Source organism: Anomaloglossus baeobatrachus, chromosome 5 (genome assembly GCF_048569485.1).
Source record: "Anomaloglossus baeobatrachus isolate aAnoBae1 chromosome 5, aAnoBae1.hap1, whole genome shotgun sequence".
NCBI classification, from domain to species: domain Eukaryota; kingdom Metazoa; phylum Chordata; class Amphibia; order Anura; family Aromobatidae; genus Anomaloglossus; species Anomaloglossus baeobatrachus.
The window spans coordinates 266,164,407-266,189,725 of record NC_134357.1 but is presented as its reverse complement, the minus strand read 5'-3'; the positions used below and the strand labels follow the sequence as shown (position 1 = coordinate 266,189,725).

Genomic DNA, 25,319 nt, shown 5'->3' with positions numbered 1-25,319 from the left:
TACCCAGCTCCTGTCCAGCAGATTCCCCAGGGGCTGCGGAGGGAGCACGGTCCCAGTGTCTGGAGACCGATTATGGATCCCACTTCACCCAGAGCCCTGCAGGGATGGGGAAGGAAAACAGCATGTTGGCTCCTGCCTATGTACCCGCAATGGGTACCTCAACCTTAACAGCACCGCCGACCAGAGTGGGGTGAGAAGGGAGCATGCCGGGGGCCCTATATGGGCCCACTTTTCTTCCATCCGATATAGTCAGCAGCTGCTGCTGACTAAATTGTGGAGCTATGCGTGCATGTGTGCCTCCTTCGCACAAAGCATAAAAACTGAGGAGCCCGTGATGCACGGGAGGGTGTATAGCAGAGGGGAGGGGTTACACTTTTTAAAGTGTAATACTTTGTGTGGCCTCCGGAGGCAGAAGCTATACACCCAATTGTCTGGGTCTCCCAATGGAGCGACAAAGAAAAAGGTTATAAAAAAAAAAAAAAACCATTACAAATTCTAATACGAACTTGGGGATCTCGACAGAGGGGCATGATTGGGTGAACCTAGGAGGAGGGGTGCTCACTGAGGTGGCAAAACAGGGGACGAGGTGGAGGGAAGAGGGTTGCAGGAGAGGAAGCATTTAGGCGCTTGTGGATGCCCATAAAATTGGTGGATACTGGGACCATACGAATGTTCCTGGGGGTGCACCCTGCCAGAAGGGATGGGGGACACCATGGCTTGGAGCTCTTGTTTGACTCCTCTCATTTTGTACACACTTAAGAGTGCAGCCTTGAGTGGGTGGGTTGGGGTTGTTGTGGAGGTGGTGTTGGGTGAGCTGCTGTGGAGATGGTATGAAGGTGTTGGATAGATTGTGACAGTGGCCATTACACTAAGGCTGCGTGCCCACGATAAGGGTTCACAGCATTTTGGGCATAGCATATTTCAGCTGTGTCCAAAACGCTTGATTTATACAGTACAAGCATAGTGGACAGGATTTATAGAAATCTCCTGCCCCCTGTGCGTGCATTGCCCGCAGCGTAAACTGACCTGCGGCTTCCTGAGCTGCAAGCATGTCAATTTATTGCTGTGGAGCAGCAAGTATTCTCCGCAGGAAAAACAGAAAGACCGCCGGGGCCCGAACCCTGATCATGGGCACAGACAGCTGCAGTCTTTCTACAGTCTCTGGGGAGACTTGCGGCCCTGCAGGTCAGGACCCGCAGAGCAGGTCCTAATCTTGTGCACATACCCTAACAGTTTGAATAGGTCCTGGGAGTCATTAGGGGGTGTGGCAGCATCCAGCAGGATTTGCATTGCTGCCCTATTCCGCAGCCTAAGAGGTCATGGTATTTTCAGATAATATTGGGCCATGCTGCATTAGAAGCCTCTTCTCCATTAACTGTGCGAGATGCATTGATTTTAGGTTCAGGATGACAGCTGTTAGCAGAGTAGTATTACCACTGGTGGATTTGTGGTATGTCTTAATGTGAATGACTTTCAACGATGTATTGCCATCTAACTGAAAGTCTAAAAACCATATATTATCATTGGCAAGTGAAAACGTAATTTGAAATTAAGACTGTTGCTACGTCGTGTTGCCCCTCCATATTATAAGGATGTCTTTGACGTAGTCAGACAACAAAAAAGGACTATTTTCAGAATATATAAAAAATTCATCCCACCAAGCTACATACTAAATAGCTAGGGACAGTGAAAAATGCCAGCCCATTGGCGCTCCCTCTAATTGCACAAAAATTGTTAAATGAAAAAAATGTTTTGCAATGATCCATGGTGGATTTATTAGTACAACTTGGTAATACATCTTACTGTAATAATTGTTCTAATGTTGACCCGTGACCTAGGTCACCATTAAGGTCACTATTTATTAATTTGTTTCACCAGTAATCAATTATGCAGTCTATTTTGATCTGTTAATGGTGATTTCTTACGTTACATGTACATACTTAAATCTACTAAATATACCGGTATGTGTGTACATGTATGTTGATGTTTTTTACCTTCACTTTCTGAGGTCTGGTGGAGAGTGATCTATCAGTGATAGGTTACGATGCAACAAGGATAGCCGCCGAGGAACGGGGACGCCACAAAATTTAGGGCGAATTAACCTCCGTTGTCAGGCACTTTGAGGGTAGGGCGAGGCCCTCGCCTTTTTTTACTACATTAATGCCTTCATTATAAGGTCACTCCCTGTTGCTCACACGCTTTATCTATCACATATTACCCTTGTGTAGCATCTACAGACCACTTTTCTATTTTGTGGTATGTTTGCTTGGGATTTTAATACATACAATAAAGTATCAGTTTTAGAGGGTTTTTTGGTCTGTCTACACTATACCTCTGGTACTCTGAGTACATTTTGGTTTTGATCAGATTTTGACAGTTCGATCCAAGTGGTGAGCAGGCGCGGGTGGATCTCTGATCCACCAGGGTCTGTTAGCCGCACATGTCTGCTGACTAGTCAGTCAGTCTCTCTCTCTGTTCCACTCCTCATTGACATATATTGGGCCGGATTCCGGACTTCCTTAACAACCCGCCACTGATCCGCCGGACCCGGATTATTAGCAATCTGCTCAACTCTACTGCTGGCATAAACCTAAAATGTGTCTGGTCATCAATATGGAAAAATATCCCAGGCTTGACCTGGTTAACACTAGAAGTCCCAGAGAGGGGTCATTTAACATTTCTACCATTGGAATCCTATGGAGCTCGAAATTTCTGGGACTTCTAGTGTTAAAGACTATGAACACCTTTGATATGGAAAAATTATTTTGATATATTGTAAAGGCAATCAATTCCATCACCTTGCTCTTTCTCGGTCTGATTCTTAACCAAGAGAACATTTCTTCTTTGTCTAGCAAATTATTGCTTATATTGACAAAATGCTTTTTACATCATTTGTAGAAAATACAATTGTAAAGAAACGCAACACATTAAGCCCGGCCATTTCAAGAAGCCAAGCACTATCTGATGAATTCTGCAATTTTTCCTACTATATTAATTTTCAGATCCGTTGATTCTCCGCTTGCAACCAGTAATACAACCCCAAATCCAACATAGTTAAGAATGTAAAATGTAGAGAAAACAAGAATGCAATAATTTGGAAATTCTAATAGTTTTTATAGCTTTATATAGAAAACACAAAAGAAGGTAGTGAAAAAATAGATGTTTTCCCATTTCATAAAAAATAACTAATTTAGAAATTGATGGCAGCAACACATCTCAAAAAGGTTTGAGCAGGGCCATGTCTACCATTGTGTAGCATCCCCTCTTCTTTTTACAACAGTCTGTAAATGTCTGTGACATGAGGAGACCAATTGCTGGCGTTTTGGAAGAGGAACGTTGTCCCATTCTTGTCTGATTAGGATGCAAGATTCTCGCTGCTCAACAGTCTTATTATTTTTTTTTTACCGGATTTCTCGTTTGATAGTGTGCCAAATGTTTTCTATTGGAGAAAGGTCTGTACAGCAGGTGGACGACTCTTCATCCCAACTTTTCTTTTGTGATGGATGCAGTGTGTGGTTTAGCATTGTCTTGTTGAAATATACAAAGCCGTCTCTGAAATAGATGTCTGGATAGAGAGCATAAAGAGGATATAAAAAAAAAAGTCTACATATAACTTTTTTCCACCTTTAATATCACCAATAATCTGTACAATTCAATTGAAAAATCAGGGGTATTTTTGGCAAAATATAGCTGGACTTGGACGTTGTTCTTTGTAAGAAAAGGCTTGCATCTTGCCTCGATACCTCACCGGCCAGCCATATCAGACATATGAAGAATACGGGAGATTGTTGTTACATGCAGGACACAACCAGTACTTGCCAGAAATTTCTGCAGCTCCTTTAATGTTGCTGTAGGCCTCTTGGCAGCCTCCCGAACCAATTTTCTTCTTGTCTTTTCATCAATTTTTGAAGGGCGTCCAGTTCTAGGTAATGTCACTGTTGTGCCAAATTTATGCCACTTCTTTATGACCGTCTTCACAGTGTTCCATGGTATATCTAATGACTTGGAAATTTTTTTGTACCCTTCTCCGGACTGATAACTTTCAACAATGAGATCCCTTTGCTGTGTTGTAAGCTGTTTACGGACCATAGCTTTTGCTGTAAAATGGAACCAAGAAGATGTCAGGAAAATGTTACCAGAACTTTATATAGGGTTAATCAGAATCATTGTGAACGATGGTACCTTATTCATGAAAATATAAAGGTTAGGATAATTCGTGCCCTCTAAGCAGAGATGTTACTGGCTCTTGCTAGTTATTTTCTGTGCTGATGCATCATGTGAATTAAGACATAGCATAAAAGAATAAAATCCAGTATGAGAGCTACGAGTTAGAGGTTTTCAATTACTAATTTAACCCCTTCTCATAAGACCTAATTCTTCAGAATAATTATTTTTCTAATATACCGTATTTTTCGGATTATAAGATGCAGTTTTCCAAAAATTCGGGAGGAAAATGAGGGGTGCATCTTATAATCCGAGTGGAGCTTACCATGGGGTGGTAGTGAGAGGGGTCACAGGATACAGGGAAGATGCTGTGGGTTTACTGTGGGTGGCGGGCTGTGATGCGGCTTACTGCAGGCTGTGCTGCGGTTTACAGTGGGTGGTGGGCTGTGCTGCGGCTTACTGCAGGCGGTTGGCTTGTTGCTGTGGGCAGTGAGGCAGGGGCTGCTGTCGGCGGTGTGGGCTTCAAATAATGGTGCCTGGATTCAGCGGGTGTGCAGATGGAGCTCTTGGCTCAAGATCTCATCTGCGTATACGCCGCCTCTGGCCCATTGATTCCCTGCAGTGGACTTAAGGAAAATGGCGCCCGGAGGTGGCGCATGCGCAGATGAGATCTCGGCTTGTCACTGAGTAACAATGTAGAGGTCCAGCACCAACCACTTAACTGTTAACTCCACTAAGCAAGAATGTGACAACGACATTGCAGAAATAGCCCAAAATTTCGAACCATTTGTGGTATTTGAATGCAGAGTTGGTGGGATTATCGTTTTTTTCATCCCACCATTACAGACGATGAAAAGTTGTTAATGGCTAATAAATTGCTCAGTAGCACAGATGAACCATCAGAGCACGCTAGGGTTGTAAATCCAAAAGTTAGGAAAGAAAAATTAAAAGAGGTAGTTGATGGATGATTGGTAAATTTACTTACCAAAGAAACATTTACATTCTTTGACCGATTTAATATAAAACAGAATTCCTAAGACAAAATCCAAACACCTGGCCTCAAAATATTGACTTCCAAGAAGGATTGAAAATTGTCAAAACATTAAAAGTAGTTAATGAAATGGCTGAGCATGGTGTTAAATTAATAACCGACTTTAACGACCTTCTGACAAAAGATGAAGAACAAAAGCAATATGTCCTGCAAGTTGTAAGCAAATGCCGAGCATTATATTCTGACGTTTCAAAAACTACTTTAACAAAAGCTCTAGAATAGATTAGATAACTATGTAAATTATCAACTCATGTAGGTACTACGTCTGTATCTTTTCTGTGTCTGTTTTGTATGTATTATATACATCATTTTTATATTTTAAAATAAAAAATGTCATTAGACTTATCAGTATTCCTTGTTTTTTTGTTATATTTCTACTTTAAACTCAAAAATATACCAAAAAAAACCCCAAAATGTATCACTTAACAAAATATACGAAGTATGCTCCTAGTGCAGTCATGGCGAACCTTTTACAGGCCGAGTGCCCAAACTGTAGCCCTAAATCCATTTTTTTTCTCGAAGTGCCAACCAATCCTATTATGTAAATAATTGATTGTAACCTTACCTTTGCAGTCTTCTCTTCTCTTCAGCAGGGGGCATCACACTCATGCATGCTTACCACACATTGAAGCTGAGCCCCTGCCCTTTCCAGACACAGCAGTTGGATTGATCTTTCTGGAAATAATTGCAGCATATTAGACAGAGATTTTAGCATGGAATGCAATCAGATGTCACCCTGTAATCCACATCTACATTTCAAAGTCTGAACATCTTGAAATCCCATAAAGACGTGCGAGTTGCTCCCCTCCCCCTTCATTGTGTAGTTCTGTCCCCCTTCCTGGGCCACTTCCTGGCAAACATATCCCCCATCCTGATATATATTTCCTACATTCTGGTATATTTGTCCACATCATGGCCCCATTCCTGGTAAATGTACCCCATCCTGGTAAATGTACCCCATAATTGTAAATGTACCCCATCATTGTAAATGTACCCCATCATTGTAAATGTATCCCATCCTGGCATGTTCCCCCATGGTGTCAAATGACCCCATCCTGGTAAATGTACCTCATCCAGGCATGTTCCCTTATACTTGTAAATGTCACCCTTCCTGCTAAATGTTCCTCATCCTGGCATGTTCATGTTCCCCCTATCCTGGCATGTTTTCCCCCATCCTTTCATGTTTCCCCCCATTCTGGTAAATGTATCCCCCATACTGGTAAATGTACCCCTTCCTGGCATGTTCCCCTTCTTGCTAAATGTACCCCATCCTTGCATGTTTCCCCCATCCTTGCATGTTTCCCCCATCCTTGCAGTTATGTGTCCCCCCATCCTTGCAGTCATGTGTCCCCCCATCCTTGCAGTCATGTGTCCCCCCCATCCTTGCAGTCATGTGTCCCCCCCATCCTTGCAGTCATGTGTCCCCCCCATCCTTGCAGTCATGTGTCCCCCCCATCCTTGCAGTCATGTGTCCCCCCCATCCTTGCAGTCATGTGTCCCCCCCATCCTTGCAGTCATGTGTCCCCCCCATCCTTGCAGTCATGTGTCCCCCCCCATCCTTGCAGTCATGTGTCCCCCCCATCCTTGCAGTCATGTGTCCCCCCCATCCTTGCAGTCATGTGTCCCCCCCCATCCTTGCAGTCATGTGTCCCCCCCCATCCTTGCAGTCATGTGTCCCCCCCATCCTTGCAGTCATGTGTCCCCCCCATCCTTGCAGTCATGTTTCCCCCCATCCTTGCAGTCTTGTTTCCCCCCATCCTTGCAGTCTTGTTTCCCCCCATCCCTGCAGTCATATTCCCCCATCCTTGCACGTTTCCCCCATCCTTGCAGATATGTTTGCCCCGTGCTCTCCATTTGCCCCGTGCTCTCCATGTTTGCCCCGTGCTCTCCATGTTTGCCCCGTGCTCTCCATGTTTGCCCCGTGCTCTCCATGTTTGCCCCGTGCTCTCCATGTTTGCCCCGTGCTCTGTTTATATGCCCCGTGCTCGGTTTATATGCCCCGTGCTCTGTTTATATGCCCCGTGCTCTGTTTATATGCCCCGTGCTCTGTTTATATGCCCCGTGCTCTGTTTATATGCCCCGTGCTCTGTTTATATGCCCCGTGCTCTGTTTATATGCCCCGTGCTCTGTTTATATGCCCCGTGCTCTGTTTATATGCCCCGTGCTCTGTTTATATGCCCCGTGCTCTGTTTATATGCCCCGTGCTCTGTTTATATGCCCCGTGCTCTGTTTATATGCCCCGTGCTCTGTTTATATGCCCCGTGTTCTGTTTATATGCCCCGTGCTCTCCATGTTTGCCCTGTGCTCTGTTTATATGCCCCGTGCTCCCATGTTTCCCCCGTGCTCTCCATGCCCCGTGCTTTGTTTATATACCCCGTGCGCACCATGCCCTGTGCTCTCCATATATACCCCGTGGTCTCCATATATACCCCGTGCTCTCCATGCCCCGTGCTCTCCATATATACCCCGTGCTCTCCATATATACCCCGTGCTCTGTTTATATGCCCCGTGCTCTCCATGCCCCCTGCTCTCCATGCCCCCTGCTCTCCATGCCCCCTGCTCTCCATGCCCCCTGCTCTCCATGTTTCCCCCGTGCTGGCACTGTCCCCACACAGCTTAACAAAAAAAACTCACCTTCTAGCAGCAGCTCCACCGCGCGGCCACAAGACACCGGCGCCGCCTACTGAGTGACGCTCCTCCGTCTCCTAGGCAACAAGCCTGCGGCCCAAGAGAGGAGGAGTGTCAGAGGGAGGAGAGATGTCTCCTCTGTTAAACACCACATTGATCTGCCGGTGCGATCATATCGGTAGTTCAATGTGGCTCAGTGTGGCAACAGCGCGCGTGCCAACACAAAGGGCTCTGCGTGCCCAGTGTGGCACGCGTGCCATAGGTTCGCCATCACTGTCCTAGTGGTACCAGGTCACGTTCTTGGGGCTAAAAGCTGTTGTAACTCAGTTTGACTTAAAATAACAACAATTATGTATAAAATATAAATTTTGAAGAACAACATTAGCTTTCTTTTGAGATATTAAGCGTGTTTTCATTATTTACCGTCTGGAGTTATGGCTCCATATGTCAGCTTTTTGGCCAAAAATTTGGATTTTTTCAAACTTTGAGCGACGAGCGGCACGGGTTAACGTCGTTTGATCGAGCTCAAATTTTGGCTCTCTCAATACCTGGAAAGGGGAATCATTTTGTGGGGTCCAGACAGACAAAATTCCGACATCGATTTTTTGCGGTCACCCTAGCCCGCAGCATCGCCCTACTCCACCACCGCCTCTGCCCCACCACTGCTAACATCTTCCCCACAGTAACACAGCACTGGATTATAAGACAGACCCTGTTTTTTTCTCTCTAAATTTGGGGTGCATAAATCCGGTGCATCTTATAAAATGAAAAGTATGGTACTTCTATTACCTGCCCTGCTCCTATAAGCCTATGTCTGTGCGCCTGTTTTTATTACGCTGTTGTGATGCAGTTATTGATATTTATGATATGGGGATATCGGTTCCAGAATCGGACGCACTGAACAGTGAACATCAATGGTGGGGCTGTCTGAGTACACATGCTCAGATCAGACCTTGCTCACCTCTCTGCCTCCATCCTGCTGATGATTTGAAATGCAGTCCCTTCGGCCGATAAGTGCTACAATGTGCTGATCATTAGAAAGTATATAACAGGACGGACAGCTGAAGGGACGGCACTACAAAGCTTCAGAACGATCGAGGCAGGGGACGGTAAAGCCTGATCTGAGTCAGACCAACTCTACTGAATGAAGTGCCGTCTCTTATGCTGAAAACGTATTACACCAATAAATACACATATTTCTAGAAAAATATAAAAGTGCCCATATTTAGCATTGCTGTGCCTGAAGCAACCTGATCTACAAAGCTGTCAAACTATTTAACCTGTACAGTTAAATCTGTGTGCACATGTTGCATTTTTGTTGTGTTTTTTTATGCATATTTTCAATGCTGATTTGTCACAAAACCTGTGGAGCTTGCTGATGCCAGCAAAGTGGACGAGACCCTGAAGTCTCAAGCACACATAGAGATTGGGTGCAAATTTAAATCTGCAGCACGTCTATTCTTTCAGAGGTTTTGCAGCAGATTTCACCCATGCTAATAAATGGGAAAAATCTGCACAAAACGTATCAAAAATGTACATTTTTGACCGTGCATTTTTCCTGCCTAGAGATCCGCAAATGGTGTAAAAATGTCTGCAAACACTTTACGTGTACACATACCCCAAAACCATAAAAAAGCAGTAATCATACCACCAAGCACAAAGTGAAATAAAATGCAATCCTATAGTCCTATATTAATAAAATTGGTATCCCTGAAATTGTCATCTTGTCTCACAAAAATAAGCCCCTACTCAGGTCTGTCAGCAGAAAGTTAAAAAGCTATAGCTCTCTAGTTCTTTTTCTATTACATTTTTATTGTGCAAAAGCAACTAAACCTAAAAAACACATATAGCCGTTCGCTTATCTTGGCTGCGTATCAAATTTAGAGGCACCCCATGTGGCGTGCGGTTCCCCCAAAATTTGATACAAAGTCATGATAAAGCCGACAGCTGGGGTCTGGTATTCTCAGGCTGGGGAGGCCCATGGTTATTGGCCCCCCAGCCTAAAAAAAAAATAGCCTGCAGCTGCCCAGAGTTCTTGCATCCATTAGATGCGACAATGAATTGCCCTGGTGCAGGGGCAATCAGGGTAATATAAGGGGTTAATGACAGCTCACAGCTACCACTAAGCCCTAGATTAGTAATGGAAGGTATCTATGAGACCCTGCTATAACTAATCCTGTAAGTGAGAAGAAAAACAAACACCGAAAAAATCCTTTTGTTTTTTTTTTTTTAAATAAAATGCAGACCCCCCCCCACCCTCCTTCTCTAATTTATTAACTCCAAAACACCCAGTTCCGACATAACCCAGAAGTACTGTTACAGCTGCAGGGAAGGTCGGTAAATATAACGCTCCTGCTTTATTACTTATTGTCTTTTTCTTTTTTTTTTAATCATCCAGGTGCAGAATCCGAATAGTTACACAAAGTTCCCTGAGAACTCCGTGTATGGGATCTGTGCACAGACACTAGGCATCCAGTACGGACCCCGAACTTTACAGTACGGGTTTGCCCAACATTTAATTTTATACCGCATGGGAAATGGCATAAAAAAAAATATAAAAGCAATTCTTTAACTATTGGTATTTTTTTTTTTCAAAGTTCGCAGTAAAGCCCAGTTCACATTTATCCTGTGCTCTGTGCTGAGCAATTACATTAGGGTTTACTTGTAAATCTCTTAAATACGTCATATAGACAAAACGCCACATGGAAAATTCCCTACAATGAGGCAGATGGGGTAATTTGCTACTTTGTATTATCTGTGATCCGGTGGTGTCCGTCTTTTTAGTTGTCCTTTAGTCATACATAAAAACACGGTTTGCCACACCTCTGAAAACACGGACACTGCTGAATAGCGTCCAGGATAGCTCTGCCTGACTCATTATAATGAATGGACCAGTGGGAGTTTCATCTGAAGCACGTGGTATCTAGATGGAAACCTCAATGTAAGTGCTCAACACAGAGCACAGGATAAATGTGTACCAAGCCTTAAAGCGATCCGAAATATTATGTATGTTACTAATAAAAGCTTCAACTCTACCTGCAAAAAGTTCCCACTCAGGTCCATTACCTGTTAACAGAAATATAAGGGGTTTCCACATTACTGGTAGCACAAAGGCTCTGGAAAAGTGACATAGCTCCCCCAAAAAATAAATCCAGCTACATCTGCTTTCCCAAATCCAAAGAGCCTTTCTCCCTTCTGAGCCCAATAGTGTGTCTAAACCACCGTTAGCGTTCATATATATAACATTATTGTAGTGAGGAGAGGCCACCTAATTTACAGGGTGCATATCTCCAGAAGCACAAGCTGGGCATAATAAAATGGACACTGCAATGTTTTGGGCACTAAAATGTCTTCTTTTGGGCACTACATTGGCATATTTGCAATTTTCACTCTACAATGTCCATTGTGTGATTGTTTCTGGAAAACACTTATGGAACCAAAATTGGCACTACATCCACACCCATAGATTAATTCCCAGAAGGGTGTCATTTCCAAATTGGGGGCCACTTGATGGGTAGGCTTCTGCTCTTCTGGCACTTAGTAACTGCAAAACTATTCTAGGAAAATCTTCACTCCAAAAGTCAAATAGCGCTCCTTCCCTCCCAAGCCCTGCCACGTGTCTAAACAGTATTGTAGAGCCACATATTATTGCCACCTTCAGAAGAGATAGGGTGACAAATTATCTGGCCATTTTTATCTATTTTTCTTTGTGAAAATGTAAAATCTGGGGCTAAAAAAACCCCCAACATTTTAGTGGTAAAAATGTAATTACTTTTTTTTCACCACTCAATGGTTAAAATGTTATAGAACAGCTGTGGTGTCAATATACTCACTTAGGAAAGACGAAGATCCAGCATCCTGGAGAGTGAAAAAGTAAAACTTGCATTTATTGGAATAATTAAAAACAGATATTCATCCAGTAAGCACAGAGGCACAAGTACTGTCGCAGAGTAGCCGACGCGTTTCGACCAGAGAGTCTTATTCATGGCATGTGAATGAATTAAAAAGTGTAATTTGTAAAATGGGGTAACTTGTGGGGGGTTTCTGCTGTTCTGGCACCTCAGGGGCTCTGCCAATGTGACACGGCACCCTCATTCCAGCAAATCTGCAATCCAATACAGCGCTCCTTCCCTTCTGAGCTTTGCATTGTTACTGAAAAGTAGTTTCTATCCACATATATGTGTTTCTGGTGTACTCAGGAGAAATTGCGTAACAAAGTATGCGGTCCATTTTATCCTATTACCCCTTTTGAAAATTAAAAACAACATTTTAGTGTAAAAATGTAATTTTTCATTTTCACAGCCTAATGTTATACAATTCCATGAATCAGCTGTGGATTTAAAATGCTCACTACACCCCTTGAGGAATTCCTTGAGAGGTGGTTTCCGCGATGGAAGCACTTGTGGGGGCGGGGGGTGAGACATCTTTTTTTGGCACCTCAGGGGCTCTTCTAATGGGATGTGGTATCCACAATCTATTCTAGCAAAAAATTGTGCTCCAAAAGTCAAATAGTGCTCCTTCTCTTCCAAGCCCTGCCATGTGCCCAAACATGAGTTTCTGACCATATATACTTGTCCTCAGGAGAAATTGCACATTTTCTCCTATTACCCTTGTCAAAATTAAAAATCTGAGCCTCAAGAAAGATTTTAATTGAAAAAGAAGGGAATTTTGTTTACTTACCGTAAATTCCTTTTCTTCTAGCTCCTATTGGGAGACCCAGACAATTGGGTGTATAGCTTCTGCCTCCGGAGGCCACACAAAGTATTACACTTTAAAAAGTGTAACCCCTCCCCTCTGCCTATACACCCTCCCGTGCATCACGGGCTCCTCAGTTTTGGTGCAAAAGCAGGAAGGAGGAAACTTATAAATTGGTCTAAGGTAAATTCAATCTGAAGGATGTTCGGAGAACTGAAACCATGAACCAAAAGAACAATTCAACATGAACAACATGTGTACACAAAAGAACAACAGCCCGAAGGGAACAGGGGCGGGTGCTGGGTCTCCCAATAGGAGCTAGAAGAAAAGGAATTTACGGTAAGTAAACAAAATTCCCTTCTTCTTTGTCGCTCCATTGGGAGACCCAGACAATTGGGACGTCCAAAAGCACTCCCTGGGTGGGTAAAAGAATACCTCGATAAAAAGAGCCGAAAAAACGGCCCCCTCTTACAGGTGGGCGACCGCCGCCTGAAGGACTCGCCTACCTAGGCTGGCATCTGCCGAAGCATAGGCATGCACCTGATAGTGTTTCGTGAAAGTGTGCAGACTCGACCAGGTAGCCGCCTGACACACCTGCTGAGCCGTAGCCTGGTGCCGCAATGCCCAGGATGCACCCACGGCTCTGGTAGAATGGGCCTTCAGCCCTGAAGGAATCGGAAGCCCAGAAGAACGGTAGGCTTCAAGAATCGGTTCCTTGATCCACCGAGCCAAGGTTGACTTGGAAGCCTGCGACCCCTTACGCTGGCCAGCGACAAGGACAAAGAGCGCATCCGAACGGCGCAGAGGCGCCGTGCGAGAAATGTAGAGCCGGAGTGCTCTTACGAGATCTAACAAGTGCAAATCCTTTTCACATTGGTGAACTGGATGAGGGCAAAGAAGGGAATTTTGTTTACTTACCGTAAATTCCTTTTCTTCTAGCTCCAATTGGGAGACCCAGACAATTAGGGTGTATAGCTTCTGCCTCCGGAGGCCACACAAAGTATTACACTTAAAAGTGTAAAGCCCCTCCCCTTCTGCCTATACACCCCCCGTGCATCACGGCTCCTCAGTTTTGGTGCAAAAGCAAGAAGGAGGAAAAGTTATAAATTGGTTTAAAGTAAATTCAATCCGAAGGAATTTCGGAGAACTGAAACCATTCAACATGAACAACATGTGTACACAAAAAACAACAGCCCGAAGGGAACAGGGGCGGGTGCTGGGTCTCCCAATTGGAGCTAGAAGAAAAGGAATTTACGGTAAGTAAACAAAATTCCCTTCTTCTTTGTCGCTCCATTGGGAGACCCAGACAATTGGGACGTCCAAAAGCAGTCCCTGGGTGGGTAAAAGAATACCTCGTAATAGAGCCGTAAAACGGCCCTTTCCTACAGGTGGGCAACCGCCGCCTGAAGGACTTGCCTACCTAGGCTGGCATCCGCCGAAGCATAGGTATGCACCTGATAGTGTTTCGTGAAAGTGTGCAGGCTCGACCAGGTAGCCGCCTGACACACCTGCTGAGCCGTAGCCTGGTGCCGCAAAGCCCAGGACGCACCCATGGCTCTGGTAGAATGGGCTTTCAGCCCTGAGGGAACCGGAAGCCCAGAAGATCGGTAAGCTTCAAGAATTGGTTCCTTGATCCACCGAGCCAGGGTTGACTTGGAAGCTTGTGACCCTTTACGCTGGCCAGCGACAAGGACAAAGAGTGCATCCGAGCGGCGCAGAGGCGCCGTACGAGAAATGTAGAGTCTGAGTGCTCTCACCAGATCTAACGAGAGCAAATCCTTTTCACACTGATGAACTGGATGAGGACAAAAAGAGGGTAAGGAGATATCCTGATTGAGATGAAAGGGGGATACCACCTTAGGGAGAAATTCCGGTACCGGACGCAGAACCACCTTGTCCTGGTGAAACACCAGGAAAGGGGCTTTGCATGACAGCGCTGCCAGCTCAGACACTCTCCGAAGTGATGTGACTGCTACTAGGAAGGCCACTTTCTGCGAAAGGCGTGAGAGAGAAATATCCCTTATTGGCTCGAAAGGTGGCTTCTGAAGAGCCATCAGCACCCTGTTCAGATCCCAGGGTTCTAACGGCCGCTTGTAAGGAGGGACTATGTGACAAACCCCCTGCAGGAACGTGCGTACCTGCGGAAGTCTGGCTAGGCGCTTCTGAAAAAACACAGAGAGCGCTGAGACTTGTCCCTTAAGAGAGCCGAGCGACAACCCTTTTTCCAATCCGGATTGAAGGAAGGAAGGAAAAGTGGGCAAGGCAAATGGCCAGGGAGAAACACCCTGATCAGAGCACCAAGATAGGAATATCCTCCACGTCCTGTGGTAGATCTTGGCGGACGTTGGTTTCCTGGCCTGTCTCATAGTGGCAATGACCTCTTGAGATAACCCTGAAGACGCTAGGATCCAGGACTCAATGGCCACACAGTCAGGTTGAGGGCCGCAGAATTCAGATGGAAAAACGGCCCTTGAGACAGCAAGTCTGGTCGGTCTGGTAGTGCCCACGGTTGGCCCACCGTGAGATGCCACAGATCCGGGTACCACGACCTCCTCGGCCAGTCTGGCGCGACGAGGATGGCGCGGCGGCAGTCGGACCTGATCTTGCGTAACACTCTGGGCAACAGTGCCAGAGGAGGAAACACATAAGGAAGTTGAAACTGCGACCAATCCTGAACTAAGGCGTCTGCCGCCAGAGCTCTGTGATCTTGAGACCGTGCCATGAATGTTGGGACCTTGTTGTTGTGCCGGGACGCCATTAGGTCGACGTCCGGCATCCCCCAGCGGCAACAGATCTCCTGAAACACGTCCGGGTGAAGGGACCATTCCCCTACGTCCATGCCCTGGCGACTGAGAAAGTCTGCTTCCCAGTTTTCTACGCCCGGGATGTGAACTGCGGATATGGTGGAGGCCGTGGCTTCCACCCACATCAGAATCCGCCGGACTTCCTGGAAGGCTTGCCGACTGCGTGTTCCCCCTTGGTGGTTGATGTATGCCACCGCTGTGGAGTTGTCCGACTGAATTCGGATCTGCTTGCCTTCCAGCCACGGCTGGAACGCCTTTAGGGCCAGATACACTGCCCTTATTTCCAGAACATTGATCTGAAGGGAGGACTCTGTCGGAGTCCAGGTTCCCTGAGCCCTGTGGTGGAGAAAAACCGCTCCCCACCCTGACAGGCTCGCGTCCGTCGTGACCACAGCCCATGATGGGGGAAGGAAGGATTTCCCCTTCGACAGAGAAGTGGGGAGAAGCCACCACTGAAGGGAAGCTTTGGCTGCCCGAGAAAGGGAGACGTTCCTGTCGAGGGACGTCGACTTCCTGTCCCATTTGCGGAGAATGTCCCATTGAAGTGGACGCAGATGAAACTGCGCAAAAGGAACTGCCTCCATTGCTGCTACCATCTTCCCTAGGAAGTGCATGAGGCGCCTCAGGGGGTGTGACTGGCCTTGAAGGAGAGATTGCACCCCTGTCTGTAGTGAACGCTGTTTGTCCAGCGGAAGCTTCACTATCGCTGAGAGAGTATGAAACTCCATGCCAAGATATGTCAGTGATTGGGCCGGTGTCAGATTTGACTTTGGAAAATTGATGATCCACCCGAAACTCTGGAGAGTCTCCAGAGCGACGTCCAGGCTGTGTTGGCATGCCACTTGAGAGGGTGCCTTGACCAGCAGATCGTCTAAGTAAGGGATCACCGAATGTCCCTGAGAGTGTAGGACTGCTACCACTGCTGCCATGACCTTGGTGAAGACCCGTGGTGCTGTCGCCAGGCCGAAAGGCAGTGCCACGAACTGAAGGTGTTCGTCCCCTATGGCGAAACGCAGGAAGCGCTGATGCTCTGGTGCAATCGGTACGTGGAGATAAGCATCTTTGATGTCGATTGATGCTAGGAAATCTCCTTGGGACATTGAGGCGATGACGGAGCGGAGCGATTCCATCCGGAACCGCCTGGTTTTTACATGTTTGTTGAGCAGTTTTAGGTCCAGAACAGGACAGAAGGATCCGTCCTTTTTCGGTACCACAAACAAGTTGGAGTAAAAACCGTGACCCTGTTGCTGAAGAGGAACAGGGATCACCACTCCTTCCGCCTTCAGAGTGCACACCGCCTGAAGAAGAGCATCGGCTCTCTCGGGGGGCGGAGATGTTCTGAAAAATCGAGTCGGAGGACGAGAGCTGAACTCTATCCTGTAACCGTGGGATAGAATGTCTCTCACCCATCGGTCTTTGACCTGTGGCAGCCAGGTGTCGCAAAAGCGGGAAAGCCTGCCACCGACCGAGGATGCGGTGTGAGGAGGCCGAGAGTCATGAGGAGGCCACCTTGGGAGCGGTTCCTCCGGCGGTCTTTTTAGGACGTGACTTAGACCGCCATGCATCGGAGTTCCTCTGATCCTTTTGAGGCCTTTTGGACGAGGAGAACTGAGACCTTCCCGCGGGCCGAAAGGACCGAAACCTTGTACCTTCCGTGGTTGAGGTCTGTTTGGTTTGGACTGGGGTAAGGATGAGTCCTTTCCCTTGGATTGTTTAATGATTTCGTCCAATCGTTCACCAAACAGGCGGTCGCCAGAAAATGGCAAACCGGTTAAGAACTTTTTGGAAGCGGAGTCTGCCTTCCATTCACGTAACCACATGGCCCTGCGGACTGCCACCGAATTGGCGGATGCTACCGCCGTACGGCTCGTAGAGTCCAGGACAGCATTAATGGCGTAGGACGCAAACGCCGACGCCTGAGAGGTTAAGGACACCACCTGCGGAGCAGATGTACGTGTGACTGCATTAATCTGCGCATGACAAGCTGAGATAGCTTGGAGTGCCCATACGGCTTCGAATGCTGGAGCAAAAGACGCGCCGATAGCTTCATAGATGGATTTCAACCATAGCTCCATCTGTCTGTCAGTGGCATCTTTGAGTGAAGCCCCATCTTCCACTGCAACTATGGATCTAGCCGCCAGTCTGGAGACAGGAGGATCCACCTTAGGACACTGAGCCCAGCCCTTGACAACGTCAGGGGGGAAGGGATAACGTGTATCCTTAAGGCGCTTGGAAAAACGCTTATCTGGACAAGCCCGGTGTTTCTGGACTGCCTCTCTGAAGTCAGAGTGATCCAGAAACATACTCAATGAACGCTTGGGAGATCTGAAACGGAATTTCTCCTGCTGAGAAGCTGACTCCTCAATTGTAGGAGCTGGAGGAGAAATATCCAACACCTGATTGATGGTTGCTATAAGGTCATTCACTATGGCGTCACCATCAGGTGTATCCAGGTTGAGCGCGGTCTCAGGTTCAGAATCCTGATCTGCTACCTCCGCATCATCATCCAGAGAGTCCTTCTGCTGAGACCCTGAACAATGTGATGAAGTCGAGGGAACTTCCCAGCGACCCCGCTTAGGGGGCCTGGGACTGTGGTCCATGTCAGAGACCTCACCCTGGGACCCATGGTTCACCCCAGGAGCACTATGCAGCTCCAAATGAGGGGGGCCTGGGGTCAATGATTGAACAGTGCCCGGGGCCTGAGTTACCGGTCTGGACTGTAAGGCTTCTAGTATCCTAGCAGACCATTTATCCATAGTCTCAGACAGTTTGTCAGCAAATACTGCAAACTCCGTCCCTGTCACCTGGACAGAGGTAGCAGGTGGTTCCACCTGGGCTACCAGTAGCAGAGGCTCCGGCTGAGTAAGTGCCACAGGGGCCGAGCATTGCACACAATGAGGGTCAGTGGAACCTGCCGGTAGTATAGCCGCACATGAGGTACAGGTTGCAAAGTAAGCCTGTGCTTTGGCACCCTTGCTATTTGCGGACGACATGCTGTTGTCTCCTCTGAGTACAATCCAGGAGGGTATATAGCCAAAAATCAACAGTGCGACCGTACAGTGTAGATGTATAGCATATAAGCATATATATATATATATGTACACTACGCACTCAGTGGGGCCAGCACCACAGGTGCTGCTTACCGACCGCTGAAAGCGGTTGTGTGATCACCAGCTTCCCTGCCTGGGCCTCCCAGAGCTTTCTCTCCTCTCCAGCGTCAGAAGAGCTGACAGGAATGGCTGCCGGCGTTCTGTGGGGAGGAGGGGGCCGAGGGCGTGCCCTAGAAAGTGCGGGAATCTGGAGCCCCACTGAGCTGAATGAGGGGGGAGGAGGATACAGAGTATGCTCCAGCCCTCAGCGCTGACGTTCTGTGCAGCGTCCCGCCCTTCCCCTGACTGACAGGCCTGGGGGCGGGAATATGCGCTACTAGGCCGCAAAAGCCGGGGACTAAAGTTATAAGCGCGGCCCGCATATAAGCGCGGCCGGCGCGGTAGTCCCCGGCGCACTAACACACCCAGCAGTGCTGCAGTGTATAGGGTATCAGCGCTCCATGCACGGTCCCCCAGGGGGATACAGAGTACCTCACAGCGCGGCCTGCGCTCCCCGGCGCACTAACACACCCAGCAGTGCTGCAGTGTATATGGCACCAGCGCTCCATGCGCGGTCCCCACGGGGACACAGAGTACCTCACAGTAGCAGGGCCTTGTCCCTGACGATACTCGGCTCCTGTCCAGCAGATTCCCCAGGGGCTGCGGAGGGAGCACGGCCTCAGTGCCTGGAGACCGAATAGGATCCCACTTCACCCAGAGCCCATTAAGGGATGGGGAAGGAAAACAGCATGTGGCTCCTGCCTATGTACCCGCAATGGGTACCTCAACCTTAACAGCACCGCCGACCAGAGTGGGGTGAGAAGGGAGCATGCTGGGGGCCCTATATGGGCCCTCTTTTCTTCCATCCGACATAGTCAGCAGCTGCTGCTGACTAAGATGTGGAGCTATGCGTGGATGTCAGCCTCCTTCGCACAAAGCATAAAAACTGAGGAGCCCGTGATGCACGGGGGGTGTATAGGCAGAAGGGGAGGGGCTTTACACTTTTAAGTGTAATACTTTGTGTGGCCTCCGGAGGCAGAAGCTATACACCCTAATTGTCTGGGTCTCCCAATGGAGCGACAAAGAAAGGAAGGTAAGGAGATATCCTGATTGAGATGAAAAGGGGATACCACCTTAGGGAGAAATTCCGGGACCGGACGCAGAACCACCTTATCCTGGTGAAACACCAGGAAGGGGGCTTTGCAAGACAGCGCTGCTAGCTCAGACACTCTGTTAAGATCCCAGGGTTCCAGCGGACGCTTGTAAGGTGGGACTATGTGGCAAACTCCCTGCAGGAACGTGCGGACCTGCGGAAGCCTGGCTAGACGCTTTTGAAAAAACACGGAAAGCGCCGATACTTGTCCCTTGAGAGAGCCGAGAGACAAACCCTTGTCCATTCCGGATTGAAGGAAAGAAAGAAAAGTGGGTAAGGCAAACGGCCAGGGGGTAAAACCCCGATCAGAGCACCAGGATAAGAAGATCCTCCAAGCCCTGTGATAGATCTTGGCGGACGTTGGTTTCCTGGCTTGTCTCATAGTGGCAATGACATCTTGAGATAACCCTGAGGACGCTAGGAGCCAGGACTCAATGGCCACACAGTCAGGTTGAGGGCCGCAGAATTCAGATGGAAAAATGGCCCTTGAGACAGCAAGTCTGGTCGGTCTGGGAGTGCCCACGGTTGACCCACCGTGAGGTGCCACAGATCCGGGTACCACGACCTCCTCGGCCAGTCTGGAGCGACGAGGATGGCGCGGCAGCAGTCGGACCTGATCTTGCGCAACACTCTGGGCAGCAGTGCCAGAGGAAGAAATACATAAGGCAGTCGAAACTGCGACCAATCCTGAACTAATGCGTCCGCCGCCAGAGCTCTGTGATCTTGAGACCGTGCAATGAATGCCGGGACTTTGTTGTTGTGCCGAGACGCCATGAGGTCGACGTCCGGCGTTCCCCAGCGGCAACAGATCTCTTGAAACACGTCCGGGTGAAGAGACCATTCCCCTGCGTCCATGCCCTGGCGACTGAGAAAGTCTGCTTCCCAGTTTTCTACGCCCGGGATGTGAACTGCGGAGATGGTGGAGGCTGTGGCTTCCGCCCACAGCAGAATCCGCCGAACTTCTTGGAAGGCCTGACGACTGCGTGTGCCGCCCTGGTGGTTGATGTACGCAACCGCCGTGGCGTTGTCCGACTGTATGCGGATCTGTCTGCCCTCCAGCCACCGATGGAACGCCTTTAGGGCTAGATACACTGCCCTTATCTCCAGAACATTGATCTGAAGGGAGGACTCTGTCGGAGTCCAGGTTCCCTGAGCCCTGTGGTGGAGGAAGACCGCTCCCCACCCTGACAGACTCGCGTCCGTCGTGACCACAGCCCAGGATGGGGGCAGGAATGATTTTCCCTTCGACAAGGAAGTGGGAAGAAGCCACCACTGAAGAGAGGTTTTGGCTGCCAGTGAAAGAGAGACGTTCCTGTCTAGGGACGTCGACCTCCTGTCCCATTTGCGGAGAATGTCCCATTGAAGTGGACGCAGATGAAACTGCGCAAAGGGAACTGCCTCCATTGCTGCCACCATCTTCCCTAGGAAGTGCATGAGGCGCCTCAAGGGGTGTGACTGGGTCCGAAGGAGAGAGTGCAGCCCTGTCTGCAGCGAACGCTGTTTGTCTAGCGGGAGCTTCACTATCGCTGAGAGAGTATGAAACTCCATCCCGAGGTAAGTCAGTGATTGGGTCGGTGTCAATTTTGACTTTGGGAAATTGATGATCCACCCGAACGTCTGGAGAGTCTCCAGAGCAATGGACAGGCTGTGTTGACATGCCACCCGGGAGGGTGCCTTGACTAGGAGATCGTCTAAGTAAGGGATCACCGAGTGGCCCTGAGAGTGTAGGACCGCCACCACGGATGCCATGACCTTGGTGAAGACCCGTGGGGCTGTCGCCAGGCCGAAAGGCAGTGCCACAAACTGAAAAAGTGCATCGGCTCGCTCGGGGGGCGGAGATGTTCTGAAGAAACGAGTCGGAGGACGAGAGCTGAGCTCTATCCTGTAACCGTGCGACAGAATGTCTCTCACCCATCGGTCTTGGACATGTGGCCACCAGGCGTCGCAAAAGCGGGAGAGCCTGCCACCGACCGAGGATGCGGTTTGGGGAGGCCGAAAGTCATGAGGAGGCCGCCTTGGAGGCGGTTCCTCCGGCGGTCTTTGGAGGACGTGACTTAGACCGACATGCAGAAGAGTTCCTCTGGCCCTTCTCTGACTTGTTGGACGTGGAGGATTGGGACCTGGCTGAGGGCCGAAAGGACCGAAACCTCGATTGAATTTTTCGTTGCTTAGGTCTGTTTGGTTTGGACTGGGGTAAGGACGAGTCCTTTCCCTTGGATTGTTTAATAATTGCATCCAATTGCTCGCCAAACAAACGGTCGCCAGAAAATGGCAAACCGGTTAAGAACTTCTTGGAAGCAGAGTCTGCCTTCCATTCGCGTAGCCACATGGCCCTGCGGACTGCCACCGAATTGGCGGATGCTACCGCTGTACGGCTCGCTGAGTCCAGGACGGCGTTCATGGCGTAGGACGAAAAGGCCGATGCCTGAGAAGTCAAAGACACAACTTGCGGAGCAGAGGTACGTGTGACTGCATTAATCTCAGACAGACAAGCTGAGATAGCTTGGAGTGCCCACACGGCTGCAAAGGCCGGAGCAAAGGACGCGCCTATGGCTTCATAGATGGATTTCATCAGGAGCTCCATTTGCCTGTCAGTGGCATCCTTGAGCGATGAACCATCTGCCACTGATACCACAGATCTAGCCGCCAGTCTAGAGACTGGAGGATCCACCTTGGGACACTGAGCCCAACCCTTAACTACGTCAGGGGGGAAGGGGTAACGTGTGTCATTAAGGCGCTTAGTAAAGCGCTTGTCCGGAAATGCTCTGTGCTTCTGGACAGCATCTCTGAAGTTAGAGTGATCGAAAAACGCACTCCGTGTACGTTTGGGAAACCTAAACTGGTGTTTCTCCTGCTGTGAAGCCGACTCCTCTATAGGTGGAGTTGGGGGTGAAAGAGCTAGCACCTGGTTGATGGACGCTATAAGGTCATTTACTATGGCGTCCCCTTCAGGTGTATCAAGATTGAGAGCAACGTCAGGATCAGAGCCCTGAGCTGCGACCCCCGCCTCATCCTCCAGAGAGTCCTCATGCTGAGACCCCGAACAGCGTGATGAAGCCGGGGGAAGGTTCCCAGCGAGCCCGCTTAGCCGGTCTGGGACTGCGGTCCGTGTCGGAGTCCTCCCCGTGGGACCTAGGTGTCACCCCAGGAGCACTCTGCTGCACCGACCGACTGCGATGAACTCACAGTGCCCGGGGCCTGTGTGACCGATCTGGACTGCAAGGCTTCTAGTATCTTAGCAGACCATCTGTCCATAGACTGAGCCATGGATTGTGAAAGCGACTCAGAGAGTTTCTCAGCCAAAACTGCAAACTCTGTCCCTGCCACCTGGACAGTGGAAGCCGGCGGTTCTACCTGAGCCGAGGGTCCCACCAGTGCCCGAGGCTCCGGCTGAGTGAGTGCCACAGGGGCCGAGCATTGCACACAGTGAGGGTAGGTGGAACCTGCAGGTAACATAGCCGCACAAGAGGTACAGGTTGCAAAATAAGCCTGTGCCTTGGCACCCTTGCTCTTTGCGGACGACATGCTGTAGTCTCCTCTGAGAGTGATCACTGAGGGTATATAGCCAAAAGCAAAACAATGCGGCCGAACAGAGAAAATGTATACAAATATATATTATAATATATATATATATATATATTATAATATATATATATATATATATTATAATATATATATATATATATATATATATATATATATATATATATATATATATATATATATATATATATATATATATATATATATATATATATATATATATATATATTACACACTTCGGCACCCAAGGGGGGCCAGCACCGGGTAACCGGTGTGGCTTACCGACCGCCCAAAGCGGTTGTGTGTCCACCTGATTCCCTGCCTGGGCCTCCCAGAGCTGTAGAGCTCGTTCTGAAATCCTCCACCGGCAGAAGTGATTGTAAACATGGCTGCCAGAGCTCTCAGGGGAGGAGGGAGCCGTGGGCGTGACTAATAAAGTGCGGGAATCTGGTGCCCCACAGTGCTCAGTGAGGGGGGAGGAGAACACCTAAGTATGCTCCAGCCCTCACTGCCGACGTCCAGTCGACCGTCCCGCCCTTACCCCTGACTGGCAGGCCCGGGGGCGGGAGTTATGGTACTAGGCCGCAGAAGCCGGGGACTAAATTTAATAACGCGGCCGGCAAACAGGCGCGGTCGGCACGGTAGTCCCGGTCGTCACAAAAAAACAGCAGCCGCTGCAGCGTCTGTAACACAGGCGCTCCATGCACCGTCCCCAAGGGGACACAGAGTACCTTATAGATGCAGGGCCTGTCCCTGATGATACTCAGTCTCCTGTCCGTCAGATTCCCCCAGGGGCTGCGGAGGGAGCCCGGTCCAAGTGAATGGTGACCGGTTAGGATCCCACTTCTCCCAGAGCCTCTAAGGGATGGGGAAGGAAAAACGGCATGTGGCTCCAGCCTTTGTACCCGCAATGGGTACCTCAACCTTAACAGCACCGCCGACTTAGTGGGGTGAGAAGGGAGCATGCCGGGGGCCCTGTTAGGGCCCTCTTTTCTTCCATCCGATACAATCACCAGCTGCTGCTGACTAAAATGGGAGCTTGAGTGAATGTGTGCCTCCTTCAACACAAAGCATAAAACTGAGGAGCCCGTGATGCACGGGAGGGTGTATAGGCAGAGGGGAGGGGTTACACTTTTTAAAGTGTAATACTTTGTGTGGCCTCCGGAGGCAGAAGCTATACACCCAATTGTCTGGGTCTCCCAATGGAGCGACAAAGAAACTCATTTTTATGGCCAATTATTCAAACATTCTGTGACGCAGCAATGGGATCAAGAATCTCATTACACCCCTAGATGAATTCCTTGAGGGGTGTTTCCAAAACGGGGTCACATTTTGTAGGTTTCCGCTGTATTCGCCCCTCAGGGGTTCTGCCAATGTGACTTGGCGTCTGCTATTAAAGACAAATTTGCACTCCAAAAATCAAATAGCGCTCCTTTCCTTCCGAGCCCTGCCGTGCGCCCAAACAGTAGATTCCGACCACATATGCGGTATCTGTGTACTCAGGAGAAATTACACAACAAAATTGTAGGCTATTTTTTTTCCTGCTACCTTTGTTAAAATGAGAAATTTGGGGCCAAAGCAACATTTGTAGGGGAAAAAAAAAAAATCATTAATTTCGAAGGCCTAATGTTATAAAATTCCACAAATCACCTGATGATTTAAAATACTCATTACGCACCAAGGCATACAGTTTCCAAAATGTGGTCACTTGTGATGGTTTCTGCTATTTTTTGCACCTCAGGGCATCTCTAAATTTGACATGACATCCACAATCTGATCCAGCAAAAATCCAAACTCAAATGGTGCGCCTTCTCCTGAAGTGTCTTTTTGCAGTGGTTTATATTTGGCGTTCCTTAGTGCTTTTTCAAGTTTTTGCCTGCCAGCAGGGCTGTGGAGTCGGAGTCGTGGAGTCGGAGTTCGTTTTGGTCAGAGTCGGAGTCGGTAGAAATGTACCGACTCCGACTCCAGCGTTAAAAAAAAAATGTATTAATATTTCATAATTGAACTTTCATATGAATTTTATAAATGTTACTCAAATATATATGTTCTATCAAACTATGAACAACAGTGATAAGCAGTTCTGCTGGAGATAGAGACATTTCTTACTTCTTGTGTGTTGTTCTCCACTGCCCTTATCTAATCTTATACTTGGTTAACCTCATGCTGCCCCAACCCCCTACTTACAATTTATG

General features: G+C 48.4%; 2 protein-coding genes across 3 annotated transcripts in view; both read right to left on the bottom strand.

Moving 5' to 3' along the window:
• Positions 1–25,319, bottom strand: part of LOC142312732 (uncharacterized) — a 157,143-nt gene that overhangs the window by 37,234 nt on the left and 94,590 nt on the right. The window lies entirely within an intron of this gene.
• The window catches only part of LOC142311229 (uncharacterized), a 38,086-nt gene continuing 15,857 nt past the window's right edge, over positions 3,091–25,319 (bottom strand). For both annotated transcript variants that reach the window (XM_075349447.1, XM_075349448.1), the window contains exon 5: positions 3,091–4,097. In XM_075349447.1, coding sequence (XP_075205562.1) covers positions 3,745–4,097 — 353 coding nt within the window. In that variant the 3' untranslated portion in view covers positions 3,091–3,744. The remainder of the gene's footprint in view (positions 4,098–25,319) is intronic.